Genomic DNA, 14935 nt, shown 5'->3' on the forward strand with positions numbered 1-14935 from the left:
GTACAGTTAGTAAAAAGTACAAAATACCAGGAAGGAAGATCAGGTTGTTGATATTTGCCTGCCATTCTCGCTCTGCCTGCAATAGCGTACGTGACCACGCTAATGACGTATCCTGTCAGCGTGAACAGAGTGCACAGAGGTATACAAATACATATGTTGAAAGGCAGGTAGGAAAGTTCCATTTAGACCACTTAACTTAATGATTACTGTCGAGGTGTGAAAATACATTGATTTGAGCATTTTGCAGTGCGCTTTTTAAGAGTTCCTCTGAAACCCTTCACCTTCCCCAGCTCCACCTGTATAGATCTGCTTCAGGTTATTTTATATGCTATTTGTGCAGCAGCAGTATGTTTTAAATACACTCAGCACCGTATCACTACTTGCAACAGCAGCAGCAATAATCTACAACTACAACAATAACCAACAGCAGGTTCATTGTAGCAGATAAATTATGCCAATACCAAATATATTAACATTGTCATAATTATTACCATGCTAAAATCCTTTGCATGCAAATTATTTGGGAAGGATTTCTAATCAGGCACTGAATGGAGTACATATTAAAATAAATAAAATCTGTAAAATCTGTGCATAAGTATGAACTGAGAAAACATTTTATCAGGTGTACATCAGATGTATTACAGAAAGTTTCTTATCTTAGGTCTTAACTTAAGATGTGATGTGTTCAATTACGATTTATTTTTTACAAATTTGTATTACAGAAGTGAATCTTAACTTCATTTTGGATTCTTATCCTATCTTAAAAAATCATATCTTGTCTAGTTAGGAAATCTTAAATTGCATTATCAAGTTCGACAATCCACTCTCATGTCTGTTACCCAAGCAACCAACACTGCGTGAGCTGCTGATGAGGTAAACAAAATAATAGAAGCTACTTCACTTTGAAAATTGCCTATCGCAAAAAAAAACATAAGGCATTAGTCACTTGCACTATAACCGGTAATGCTCCATGATGCTTTTGTTGCTCTCTGCAATGCTGGTTGCAGTTCCTGTGCTAACTGTAGTATGTTGTGTGGCAGTCTGTAATTACCTATAAGTGTTTTGTCATCAAAATGTAACACATCTTCAGGGTCCTCCAAGAGTCTTTATACCATTAAACAACTCTGTTCTTCATTTTCAATTATTAATAAATATAATACCATTGTTGGACATCACAACTGTAAGCTTTTTTTTTGTTAGCTTTCAAATAATTTTGAAGTTAGGACAGCTGTGGGGTTGTCCTAAAGGTTTTTTTGTCAAGTTAGGAGGTTTCGGTAATACCCCCTTCCTATCTGTAGTTAAGATAAGATAACACACTTAGGAAATGCTGTTCTGTAATAGCTTTTGTCCTAATGGTTACTACCATTACTACCATGGTTACTAAACAGATAAGATAAGATTTTAAAGCTAGGATCTTTCTGTAATACGCCCCCCCAGGTGTTCTGTAGATTTCTGTAGACAACACTGACATACACATCTACACATTCTTTTAGCGGTTGTTCAAGGTAATCAGTCTAATTTTACCCCTCACCTTGGGTGCTTCTGTCTCACTGTCTCCTATATTGGGTCAAGGTGTCCTGCTTTGTGTGACAACCAACTCTGCCTTTCAACATCCAACATCCATCTTTTTCTCTCTTGGTCTCTCTCTGTCACTTCTTAGGTAAAGACATACTGCGGGAGACTATAAAGTTCATGTACACAGATTGGGCTGACCGCGACAACGGGGACATGCGGCGTAAAACTCTACTTGCACTTTTTACCGACCACCAGTGGGTGGCGCCAGCAGTGGCTACAGCTAAGCTGCATGCTGAGTTCCAGTCCCCTGTTTATTTTTATACCTTCCACCACCACTGCCAGACGGAGGCAAGACCCGAGTGGGCAGATGCAGCACATGGCGATGAGATCCCGTATGTGTTCGGTGTACCCATGGTGGGTGCCACAGATTTATTTCCCTGCAACTTTTCAAAGAATGATGTCATGCTCAGCGCTGTGGTGATGACATACTGGACCAACTTCGCCAAGACAGGGTGAGAGTTTGATCTGTCCAAATTTGTTCACCCCAGTGAGACCAAAATACAAATGCAGTTCTGTATGCTTCTTCTCACTTTGTTTCAATATTTTTTTCCAGTGATCCGAACATTCCAGTACCGCAGGATACCAAGTTCATCCATACTAAGCCCAATCGCTTCGAGGAAGTTATTTGGACCAAATTCAGCTCTAAAGACAAGCAGTACCTCCACATCGGGTTGAAGCCTCGCATCCGGGATAATTACCGTGCCAACAAAGTTGCCTTCTGGCTTGAGCTGGTTCCTCACCTCCACACCCTTCATGAGGAGATCATCAGCTCCATAACCACACGACTGCCACCTGGCAGCCCGCACCGGCCCGACTGGAAGGGAACAGTTCAGAGCCCAGGCACACGCTCTACTCGCCACCCCACGGTCTCAACCTACCCACCCGACCCAGACCTCGATAGCTCTGAAAACCCTCCTGAACGATTCCCATTCCCTAGTGACACAAGGGACTATTCGACGGAGCTGAGCGTGACAGTAGCAGTGGGTGCGTCACTGCTCTTCCTCAATGTGCTGGCATTTGCCGCATTGTACTATAAACGCGACAAACGGCACGAGCTGCTGCAACGCCGCCATCGACGCCTCTCACCTCAACGTGGGGCGGGGCCAGGCGTCGGCATTGTGGGGGCTCCACCCCATAACGACCTGGCATTGAGTCAGGAGGAGGAGCTAATGTCCTTGCAGATGAAGCAGCAGAGGGTGGAGCTTGACCACGGTACGCCTCTACCACCGCGTGGTCTACATGGTGACTTGGAACCTCTGAGACCACCCGTGTGCCCGCCGGACTACACTCTGGCACTACGGCGGGCACCTGAGGACGTGCCACTTATGGCTAATGCGCTTTCCATGATCCCCAGCACCATCACTGGCATGCAGCCCCTCCATGCCTTCAACACTTACCCCCCTGCACCTGCACCAAGTGCTGGACATAGCAACAATGCCCTGCCCCACCAGCACTCCACCACACGAGTATAGTAACCCCTCTGAGGGGACCAGGCCCCCCAAACACATAGGAACACAGACCTCCGGTACTAAGAGTGGTGCTCTACATGGATACTGTCCAATACACCGCTCCTGTCCTTTTTAAGTCCACTCCCAGCACACTGTCTTTCTCTCTCATTCTTTCTTGTTTTACTCTTCCTGCTCCTCTCGTTCTTGGAGAAGATTTTGTGTGGTGAAATGTTGGCCATTTTCCCTACTCAATACAGCAGCTATCCCCTACCATTTTTTCCCCCTCAAATTATATTGCCACCTTTCCCTTATTTTTATTTTCTTCTCCCCGAGTCTTTTGCTCTGCAGTAGCCATTTCTAGTCCCCAAAAAAACAACAGTTTTCCTACTTCGGACTGTTTTATAAATCAAGAAAACATACATGTAAAATATGTATTATTGATAACGTTATAAGGCTATGAATGAAAAAAAGATTCTACTATCTAATTTTTACCAGCATTCTTGTGCCAAGTACTGTGATAATCGTCCAATCAGACGCAGTCTAGTGGACGGACATGGAAAGAATCACCTGAACTGGATTTATTCAAGGAATTTGCAGAATTGAAAAAAGTTTTTCTTTTCTTTGGTCTCTCTCATTTTTTATGTTTATTTTTTGCTTTTTGTTTTGCACTGTCACTGTTATTTGCCTATGGAGAGAAATGAACAACACTACAAATATATATATATAAAAAGATATAGATTATTTAAATTTATATCTTGATTGCGCTTTGGGAAATTTGCATGATTTATTTTTTAAGAGGAAAATGGACATTCGAGATTCAAGACTTCTTTCTTTGTCTTTTTATTGACTTTTTCTGCAACAGTCTTCTCTCTCTTGCTCTCTTTCTTTCTCTCTCTCTCTCTCTCTCTCTCTTGTTTTTACATCAGCTGTATTTTGTGCACTTCATTTGGAGATTCTTTTCCCTCTGTAGATACATGGTCATATCCGGAAATGAAACTGATTCTTGACGATAATAAAGAGGATAAATAGTTCCCTTCTTCTTTTCATTTATAATTATGGAAGCTGTGCGACAAAGCTCTCTCCCAGAGAAGGACTGATCAGATAGATCCACGATCCCCTCTTCTCCTTTTTTTATCCCTTATATCTCTCTCTCCGCTCGTATAGTCCTCTGTAGTAACCCACGCATTATGCTACATTGAGTTAAGGAACGTTCACTGTGTCACTCTCTCTCCATAAAGACTCGGACTCTGCTGAGTTGGACGTCCAGAGCAATGGGATCAACACCTGCGCCCATTCCCGCACAGCTGGAGTCTCTCCGTCTCTCTCTTTTATCCAGAGCCCAAGAGAACTCATGACGTGTCCAGAACATTCTTCCCCCTCACTGACACTGACCTTTGAGTGATTATCTCAGTTTGAGCTCTCTTGTCATCAGGCGGACATCTTGTTATATGCCCTGTCACAAGTCCCGTAAGACCTTCTGATTCAGCCTCTCACCTCTGAACGTGTTTTTTTCTGAAATCTCTCTTTCAGGGTTCCAAGAATTATCTGGCCGAGAGGAGGCGGGAGACAGGGTGGTTTGCGCTCATGTGTGCTCATGTAAGTGTGAGTGTATGAGGAGCAGGACAGATGTGGCCCTAAATGAGCTCTGGATACTGACTCTGGAAGCTTTGTGCATCAGGTTTGGGCTGCGGTGGCAGTCAGAAACTAAACGCAGCCTGAAGAGCCGTATTGCCCTACAGTGGACGAGGCGTCACCCATCATGCCACTTAAATATACATTTACGATCCATAATGCAAGCAACTGTGCATACCGCTTTCATCTCCATCCATTTTTTGTTCTCTCGTCGTCTTGTTTTTGGAGTTTCTTGGGTGGATGGAAAACACACAAGACCAACTTCTGTCATGCCATGACAAAAAACCCAAGATGCAAACTGTAAATTTTTTATAAGTGTAAGAGATGAGAGTCTTTGTAAATATTTTGTTTATTGTTGGGTTCATGGCCAATCGTACCCACTGTAAAAACAGGTGCAAGCTCATTCAGCCAATCACATTCCTCCATCCACGGTTCTGAAGACCCTTATTAGATTTTCATTTGAAGGTTTACAGATACTAAAGCTTCTTTTTCGACAAAAGACATTAAATCGTAATGAATGTTGAGAGAAGCGGAAACGAAGCGAATTCCACATTAGAGAATATATTGAGTCAAGAATGAGTGAACTTGATGAGAGTAATTGCATTTGGAATTCAAATTTGCTGCAAGACCCGACAATGTGGTGGACAATAGAGTCACTGGCTTCTGTTTCGTTTGATAAATGGAGGGTGGAACCGATCAGGGCCTAATCAGAATATTTTGTTGGAGAGCGTTAAATGAGAAAGTTTCTGTGGAGAAGCTCGTTTTATTTCCTCGTACGAGGCCATAGGATGTAAATCGCTTGAGTCAGCCCAGTTTTTTTTTTTTTTTTTTTTTCTGAGAGGCCTGCTGTTTGAGTCATTCTCCTGGGTGTTCTTCATTACGCTTCAGTGGACTAAATGACACTGTGGGGTGTTTGTTTTCTCTTACCTGGTTGTAAGTTCTTAGAAATTTAATGTTACCCAAACCATTGGAGATTTGTTGGGAGTGAAGGTGGGATTCCACAGCGTTCTGGCTTATCTCTTTGTTGTGAATTTGAGCTGCATATATTTCAAAGTAGAGAATTTAAACAGTTCATATTTTTCTACAAAATAAAGGGAGAGAGATGATTCTACCGGCAACTGACAGACATATAAAGCACACTCTCACCAGACATACATGGTGATACTTTTTGTCTGGGTATGTATTATAGAGGATTTAAAGAAAAAAAAATATGAAGAAAAAAATACTGAGAAACACAACTGTTGATTATTAATGCTTGGTCGCCAAAAAAAGACTTGCACCTGTTGAGTTTCATTTTGTTGAATTTCAGCAACGTAAAAAAGGCTTGAGATGAGGGGAGGACTGTATGACCGCAACGGGTCTAAAGAATGGAATTCATATTTCTATTTCCTATACAGGTTACTACACACTGTATGTTGTGTATCTGAACTGGACAATATTAAAAAAAGGTTATTAAACTTACTGACATTCTCATTATTTGCACGTTGTTGTGCTAAACTGTCTACTTTCTACTAAAAAAAAATTTTATTCACTAATTTGATGTATACTTACATTTTCATTTAAACCGTGTTTTGTCCTCTAGATGGAAGCATGCAGCCACATAGCATTGTGTCCACTTGGCAAACCCTACTGAACCTTCAAAAAAAGACCTTTGGTCCTTCTGTTAAATGTACACAACTCAGAAAAGGACGTGTTCTGTAGAGTGCATACACTGCCTACTAAAAAAGAACAATAAAATAGCAGCACAATTCATGGATTTGTAGGAAACTGAACATACAAATATAATTAAATAAACGTGTCTCCGATGTACTGTATTCCAGAAGCCTGAGTCCACTTGTGAGCTCTGAAATGTTCCTCTGCAGGATCTTCTGCCATGTTCACCTTGTTGAAGGAATCACTGCTGTTTTGCTTCTCTCTCTGCATGATGCATACTCTAGAAACATGACTGCAGGCTTTCGAATGCAGAGGACGATTTGAAGAGCGACACCTGGAACGCATAAGCTCTTTAAACATTTTAGACTGGGTAACTTGTCACAAATAAGTGTTCTTGTCCGGGTTTGTTGTATATGTGTGACTGCTGTAAACATTTCCCGAGCTCCTCTGCGCTCACTTCAGCTGTTTTGCCGTTGGCATGCTGGTGCAGCTGAAAGCAGGAGTCTGACTTTCCCTCGCAGGAAACTGCTCTGCACCTGCAGAAGTTCTGGGAGAGAGGAGACCTCCTGCGTCTGTGTGCTGGCAGGAGCTGAATCATCTGGAAGAACTGTAGACCTGGCCTGCTGTGGAAACAGAATGGACTCATTAGGGAAAATGTATCATCCCAAAAACTAGAATTGAATAGATTGCAGCTCTCCGATCTGATTAGATCGCCTCATGAAATAATCACAACACACATAACAAACCAAGACTATTTTCTACTGCTAAACTACTTTGGTTACTAAACTAGTTTCCCCTCCCATTTCAAGTGTATTGTGTATAGTACCCTATATTTTAAGCATGATTCATATTTTAGCACAGTGGGAATGGTTCACTGATGATTGAAATTTATTGAAGCAGCCTTCAATTAATTCCCACAGTTACAGAAAGTAATGATTCATACATTGGAATTTTGGTTTACTATAGTTGGAAAAATCCATTATTTACTCATTTTCATTGCAGTATAGTATGGAGTATATATACACAAGCTGTATTTAGGTATCTATTTTTGTATGTATATATATATATATATATATATATATGCAGCTCCACAGTACAGCATGAACCGAAGCTTTGGAGAAACAAAACACATTTCCCAGAATCATGCCGCCACTTTCACTGCAGCCAAAAAAGAAAGAGGGGGGAAGTAAAGGGTAAACCGACTGCGCTGCACGTTTGCACAATTTCCTAGAATGCCAAATTAGAAAAGAGACTGGGTGTGGATTTCAGAGCAGTCAATACTGTCAGAATAGACCTTGCTGTGACAGACACGTGTCCTCATGGTCACTACACATCAGTGGTCACTACACCTGTAAATCAAGACTGTGCAGGATCTGGCCGAGGCTGTGGATGTTACTGATGTTGTTATCCAGCGCACTAGTCAGAGGAGAGTTGCTCACTGTTTTCATGGCATTACTCAGGGCCTGATCCAGCAGAGACAGACCAGTCTGGACCTCCATGGCCTGTCCAGTAACCTGGAGACATAGATTTAAACTAGAAATACTTTCTATGATATACACTGGCTTTAATCGTCTAATAAAATACGCCAGTCCTAGAAATCAGGTTTCACTGATATTAAGATGACATGAGAAATGAATTAAAAATAGATTTGCATGATGAATTAACACATCAAAGCCTTTACTAGTAAATATAAAACATAAATGAATTACATATGCATGATGGAAATTGATGTTGTTATATTATGCTGTATTACTGATTTGCATAATACTGGTGTTAAGTATTTTATGTATTTAGGTGTATATATACATAATGTTTTTCATATTATGTTAAACACACAGTACATCATGACTCACATCCATATGTTCCCAAACAGCAAAGTCAACACTAGTCAGAGGAACAAAATAGGATTTCATCACGCCACAGCCTCCTCTGCAACCTCGCTGAGAGGAAAAGGAACAGATGAAGTGCCGTTTCTGAAAATAACCTGACATTCTGTGTGAAGCACATGGAGACCTCACCATGATGACCTCAGAATCTCGAGCTTCTCGTACAAAGTGGACCAGAACCCTCAGGTCACAGATGGGTCGGAGGGGTGAGACCAGGTTTCCACCCAGCCAAAGAAACACGGTCAAAATTGACACCAGCCCTCAACAGAAAAATAAACACTGTTATTACAAATACTCACTGTAAGTAAATGCATGTGGGAAGGAAATAATTAATTAGGAATTATAATTAGTAGTAATACTAGTATTTTCATTAATATTTTTATATGCAAATAGGGAAGTCAACACTATATTTTTGAGTAATTTTCACTGTGCCTTCATTCCATTCACACAAGCAAGATGCATAACACCAACGAAGCTTTCGTGTCGGATCAGAATTTTCAAGTGATGGCAGCAGTGGAATTCTAACCCACGCCTCCAGAGAGGCTGGAGCCTAAATCCACTGCCTTAGACCGCTCGGCCACGCTACCCACGGTACACAAGCTGTACATTGTATGGAATTGTACACTTGTACTGATAAACTAAGCTAAATCTCAATCCACTTTATGCTTTTTCATAGCTGAGGTCAAATACTACATTTCCCGGAGCTCATTGGTGTTTGTATTAACCTTAGATCACAGCCTTCAAACGTCTTCGCCTCTTTGTCTCAAGGATAAGCTTCTACAAGTCATCTGATTCATCGTTGTATGTCACTGACACTGTTCCTACTGGGGTCACCGCTCTAAACAGTATGACGCAGCTCCTCTTTTAGTAATATAGCAGCTTGGGAAAGCCACGGCAGATTTTGATTCATCCAAGTGACTCAATTCCTTAGAATCAGAATCAGTATATTCAGTGTTACTACAGAAAATTCCTTCATGATAAAGGGGTGATATGATGCGATTTCAAGTTTTCCTTTCTCTTTGGAGTATTACAAGCTGTTCGTGAATAGATACGATTCCTAAAGTTGCAAAGACTAAAGTCTCAAACCCAAAGAGAAATTCTTTATAGAAGTTAAGACTTGTCCACTCCCCCACATGTCTACATCAATGTGTGGGAAGATTTGCGTTCATAAAGGAACCAGTCACTGCTCCTATAAGCGTCTTTCTATAACCTAAGAATATAGGTAATAAGAAAGATCATGTATGGCCCCTCTACTGCACAAAGACAGAACAGAAAGTTCTAGTAAGTTGACTGAAGCCATAGGTCATGCAACTCTTCTGAGCAGCAGCACTACATCATGCAATAAATGTGACCCTGGACCACAAAACCAATCTTAAATTGATGTGGCATATTTGTAGCAATAGCCAAAAATGCACTGTATGGGTCAAAAATATTGATTTTTCTTTTATGCGAAAAATTATTAGGACATTAAGTATCATGTTCCATGAAGATAAATTTCCTATTGTAAATATATCAAAATGTATTTTTGATTAGTAATATGCATTGCTAAGAACTTCATTTGGGCAACTTACTAACTAACTTACAAACTAAAGGCTATTTTCTCTATATTTAGGTGTTTTTTTTACACTCAGATTCCAGATTTTCAAATAGTTGTATCTCAGCCAAATATTGTCCTATCCTAACAAACCTTACATCAATGGAAAGCTTATTTAGTCATGTATAGTGCATGTATAAATCTTATGGCTGGATTTGGGGTCCAGGTTCACAAATATGAATAAAGTGTTATTTACATGCATACGTGTGATATTGGAATCGTGGGTGGAGCATTTATTTATTTATTTATTTATTTTTAAATGAAGAAAAAAAAATGCACAACAAACTCTAATAAATAATTTTTTTTTATTTTTTATTTTTTTTTACAATTACAAACATTTTCTGCATTTAATTTTTCCCCCCTTTGATAAAAAGCTTGGCTTACCTGAAAATGTTTGCATTCGCAAGGTGCATCTTTACTGTGCATACTGTTCTTAAATCCTTATTTGCGATGTTTTTGTGTTCCTGCAGACTACGCAGATTTGAGCTCAACGCATGACTCCTGCGTGACCCTGTTCCTCGTGCGTCCTTGATAGTATTTCAGCGCGCGCTGTTCTGTCTGAGCTGTGTTTGGCATTCACTATCTTGCTCAATATACTTTCACCATTTCTGTGTAAAATCCTGTGACGACAGTGGTCTCACGTTTCAGGGCAAACTTGTTAAACTTTCCTAGAGGCACTTGCATTTAGTGACTGTATAAATTAATAAAACGCTAAATAAAGACATTAAAACATACGCCTTGTTGAAAGATCATCAAATCAAATTTTCCCCTAATGTATGTAGTTAAATCTATTATTATGCAAGATTTAATCAAAAATGTTTCTAGTAACTAAAATAATTTTCAAGATTTTTTTGTTTTTTTGATAGGACTACCATCTAGCGTTCAAATACTAAATTACAGCCAGCCACGCACCTCTTGGTCACATCTGTAGAAATACTGTAGGTTACCCTACTCAAGCATGTTTTATAGGCCGAGCCCCGGGGTCCTCTTTAGCAATAGTCCTTTCTGAACAGCTATAGCCTAGCGTCTTTAATGATATATATTCAGAACCCTTGATCAATTAAGTCCCTGACTTGGGGCAATGTGATCGTTAGAAAGCATCTGATTTGTCAATGTGGTTTGCTGATCTGGGATCAGGTCTTCCAGAACAGAAAAAAAAAACCTCTATAGTACCTCCATCCTGCGCAGAATGTAGCAGCCAAGAAAGAAGCATATTTATTATTCCCTTGTGTTCTTATACACTACAGACACAAAATTAATGATAAAGTAATGATATCAACCGAAGACAATTTATAGAAAGGAATACAAGGGAGAAGAAGACTATGAATTAGAGAGAGATTTAAGGATTATACAGCCTTATTCGCTTTATGGCATTTGCATGTCCTTGCTCATTTGTGTCTCTCTGAGATTAGATTATGCCCTTAAGAAAAGAAAACAATGTCCCACAAGCTTGCTAATCTTGTTCATGGTATTAGCTTGCACTGGTCAGTCAATGAAAACTCGTCCTGTGTGACCTTTACATTCCTTTGAACTTATGTTGCTTTAAAGGCAAAATATAGATAGTTTGACCAACCCAGTAAGTTTCAAATTGTCCTCCTTTTTGTGGGTTTCAAGGTTCTCTGCACAGGTTTACACTTTTTTATATTCATTTCTTCACATTTTTTTTTCCATGACATTTATTTTTCCTCCCATCTTTACAAAAACTGCAAAGGTCTTGAATCAGAATTTTTATGGAAATGATGCCTGGTATTAATGACTGAATTATCATGAAACAAACTATATATGGTTGTAATGATGAATTGTCCTCAGGTTTTTGTTGATGTGTATCAGTTTATTGAAACAATAAAATGAAAATTCCATAGAAATAGGTTGAAAAAGCATGACAGCTTTTGTTGGTTTCTTTGTTTTCACAACCCAAAATTAATGTGGTATCAGTCAATTACTAAACATGTGTGTAAACTGAGACTATTAAGGTGAAAACAATACAATAATTATAGACATAAGGTGGACAGGGAAAGAAATTACTTACACAATCACTGTTTTAACATGACAATTGTTTTCTTAAATATCCTCAAAATATCAATTAGGTCCTACTTTATAGGGCTATAAAAAATGAAGCCAGTAAGATTTTTATCTCTTATGAGATTTTCATCTCTTATGCTCAGCAAACTGCTTTTTTTAACTGAAAATAATGTAAAACAGTCATAATGTAAAATATTATTACATTTTAAATGAACTGTTTTATTGGTCTATTATTATTTTATTATTTATAAAGTGTAATTTACTCCTGTGATGGCAAAGCTGAATTTCCAGCAGCCATTATTTCAGGGTCAAAGAATCCTTCAGAAGTCATTCTTAATATGATGATTTGGTGCTTAAGAAACAATTCTTATTATTTTTTATTATTATCAGTGATGTAAATAGTTGTGCTGCTTAACATTTTGGTGGAAACCAAAAACATTTAACATTTCTTTTTCTCTTAATTTACTTTTAATTTCTTTTAAATCTTACCAACCCCAAATATTTAAACAATATTGCATAACATTGAAAGACATTAAATTTAACATTCTGCAGATCTTAAAGGACTTAGTTTTAAACTTGTTTTCTAAAAATTGTACAGAAATATACAGAGAAGCTACAGGAAAGAAGAAAATAAGAAACATTTTACACCACAAGCAAAGCTATAATCTGGAGGTAAGACAGATCATTTGGCATAATTAAGGTAGGGAGGAAGAGGTGAAGGTGAGTTGCAGTTATCATAGAACAGCTGGAAATTCTTGTCTACGGCCATTTTGTTAGTCAGGTAGATCTCCAGTTCCTGCACAGTGATCTCTTGGACTCTGTTCCCCTCCTTTGCGTTCTTGGCGAGGGCTGCTTGTGTGGGGAAACGGATGCGTATGTTGTGTGGTGCGTTCCGGTCGTAATCGGTGCAGCAGTAGGCAGACCACACGTCTTCAGGGATACCAACCCGGTCCTGGTTGTTGCGCCGGATCATGTTTCCAGTAGTGGTAACCCCAGTTACAACATAGGCTCTACCCCGGCAGAAGTTGTTGAGGCGCACACGGATGCGCTCTTCGTGTTCGCGCCATGGTCCGATGTTAAACTCACGAATTTCTGGCACAACGTTGGTAAGCGTGTAGGTGGCTGCTCGGTCCTGTGGGTCTGACTGGTGCTGGTCTGGATTCAGATGGCCTCTCTCATACAGAACCACATCAGAGTAGTCATCCAAAACCGCCTGGCTGTCCTCAAACTTCATGTGTAAGTATCCGGTGGGGAACGGCAGCATGTTCCCATTCCCATCAAGCTCTGCAAGCTAGGAACAAGGTCAAAACATAATTACAAAGAAAGAAATCCAGTCCTCAAGAAAAGCTTTCACTGGGGTTTCAAAAGGTACACCTTTGTATCTTTTTTTACTCCGAGGATTTGAATTAGTGCCCACATTTTACATATACCTTTCCAAAGGGTAGCATCCCAGTAACAGTTTTTGTACTTTTTATATTCTGGGAATGAATAATTTCATACCTGCGGTTCATACATCCAGGGATAGTCCACACGCCGATCGCCCTCTGTTTTCTTGAAGGTGTATGCAGAGTAAACCGGGATACGGTTTTTGGAGTCGTACAGGGTCACGTATCTGGGTTTGTCAGCATAGTGCTGGCAGATCTTCTTGAGTCTGCTATCTCTGAAGCCTCGTGGTGGGGTGCCCATATACAGCGATTCCTTGCATCTCTCAACATGGTTGAAGTCTTCAACTACAGTTGCAGTTCCCCAGTGTTCAGAGAGCCAAGTTGTGATGGCAAGGGCCAGAAGGATGACCGAGGGACGCATTTTAGTCGACAATCTCACTTGAGTGCTTCTTTGATAGAATGAGAGAGTGAGAGGAATTCGAAGCTAGTTATTTTGAATAGCATTGATTAGATAAGCAAAACAGAACTGATGAGACTTTGCCTGAAAGAGAAGAGTGCGTCCTGCAGGTGAACTTGAACAAATGTGGCTTTACGTGGATCTAGGCTACAACATTTTAACTTTTTTTCTAGCTCAAGGAAAACAATACGTTATTGTTGTTGTTTGACCGTTGCTTTGATCTGTAACTTGTCCTGCACTATTGGTGTTCTGGAAATGAATAATTGAGGAGAGTTGTCTTATTATCCAGAGACGTACAAAGGGCCAGAGCCACATCAAGAAGTCACGGAGACTTGAGGGTGGGCCATGTTGACTTGTCTTGGTTTTGTAAGAAGCAAGAGCACACTAGTGGTACCCCTCTGTAGAAATCATGTTTGGGCACCTTCTCCCTCATCATGACCTTTCATGCACCAATTTGGGAGGTACCAACTGGGAACTTCCAACAAGAGTTGTGTATGTAAATGTGGTTGTCTCATTTACTCCAGAGTAAATCACACACGTAATAGTTATCATCTCCTTTAACCAGCAGCTTTCTTTGGAAGAGCCTGAGGTAATCAGTAAAAGGAGGGAGAGACATGATGGTTCAGGAAAATACTGTGCAGAAACCTTATCACATATTCCCAGAACAAATGATTCTCTCTCTCTCTTTCTCCATATATGCAGGTCCTCTTTTCTGTAGAGCTAATCATCTTTATGGCAGTCTTATAAAATGTAAATCAGGTTATTCTATACTCCCCATCGCGAGAGAACAAACAGTCCTCAACAGAGTGTGAAGAGGTGATGAAAGAAAAAGGAATACAGAGATAAGCCTGTCTGTATGGAGTCTGTGTCCTGTGTGGACAAGGGATTAGGAAAGAATGGGGCTTCGTTCACCTCCTCTTTATGCCACTTTTATTTGGTTATCTGATATTACATGAGCTATCTCATATTCATGCCATTGTTAATCTTGCATGCACACACAAAAGCATATTTTTCCTTTGAAAAGAATCAGTAGATGGTGTACTTATTAAATTGATCAAGCAATAGGAGTTTGATACCAGCTTTATTTATTATATAATTTTGAAAATCTAGAAAATATCCAAAACGCCTAGAGCTTTTATGTTATTGAGTCTTCATGTTTTTATGTTGCTAATTGACAGAATGTAGGCAAACAGAGAAGACTAAGTGGTCAATTTTTTATTTTAGAAGAGTTTACAATATTCAGATAAATTACAGTAAACATGCTTACAAAGTGAGAAAAGATT

General features: G+C 39.7%; 3 protein-coding genes across 5 annotated transcripts in view; 1 reads left to right on the forward strand and 2 right to left on the reverse strand.

The window, feature by feature from the left end:
- The window catches only part of LOC132127139 (neuroligin-2-like), a 98667-nt gene extending 94614 nt beyond the window's left edge, over positions 1 to 4053 (forward strand). For both annotated transcript variants that reach the window (XM_059538796.1, XM_059538798.1), the window contains 2 exons: positions 1661 to 2027; positions 2129 to 4053. In XM_059538796.1, the coding sequence (XP_059394779.1) occupies positions 1661 to 2027; positions 2129 to 3047 (1286 nt within the window). In that variant the 3' untranslated portion in view covers positions 3048 to 4053. The remainder of the gene's footprint in view (positions 1 to 1660; positions 2028 to 2128) is intronic.
- A 1511-nt stretch (positions 4054 to 5564) lies between these two features.
- Positions 5565 to 10361, reverse strand: epob (erythropoietin b). 2 transcript variants are annotated; one of them, XM_059538800.1, is made up of 5 exons: positions 10173 to 10361; positions 8327 to 8454; positions 8162 to 8248; positions 7658 to 7822; positions 5565 to 6928 (listed from the first exon to the last, which is right to left on the reverse strand). In XM_059538800.1, exons 1-5 carry the CDS (start codon positions 10186 to 10188, stop codon positions 6767 to 6769), a joined length of 558 nt encoding a protein of 185 aa, XP_059394783.1. In that variant the 5' UTR covers positions 10189 to 10361; the 3' UTR covers positions 5565 to 6766. The 2 variants fall into 2 exon arrangements, with proteins under 2 accessions (XP_059394783.1, XP_059394782.1); XM_059538799.1 differs by having other exon boundaries at positions 5565 to 6931; positions 10173 to 10360.
- Positions 10362 to 12109: 1748 nt separating this feature from the next.
- On the reverse strand, positions 12110 to 13617 carry LOC132127419 (endonuclease domain-containing 1 protein). The gene is made up of 2 exons (XM_059539271.1): positions 13311 to 13617; positions 12110 to 13101 (listed from the first exon to the last, which is right to left on the reverse strand). Exons 1-2 carry the CDS (start codon positions 13614 to 13616, stop codon positions 12493 to 12495), a joined length of 915 nt encoding a protein of 304 aa, XP_059395254.1. The 5' UTR covers position 13617; the 3' UTR covers positions 12110 to 12492.
- Positions 13618 to 14935: the final 1318 nt, after the last annotated feature.

This window comes from Carassius carassius, chromosome 45 (assembly GCF_963082965.1).
Source record: "Carassius carassius chromosome 45, fCarCar2.1, whole genome shotgun sequence".
Lineage (NCBI taxonomy): Eukaryota > Metazoa > Chordata > Actinopteri > Cypriniformes > Cyprinidae > Carassius > Carassius carassius.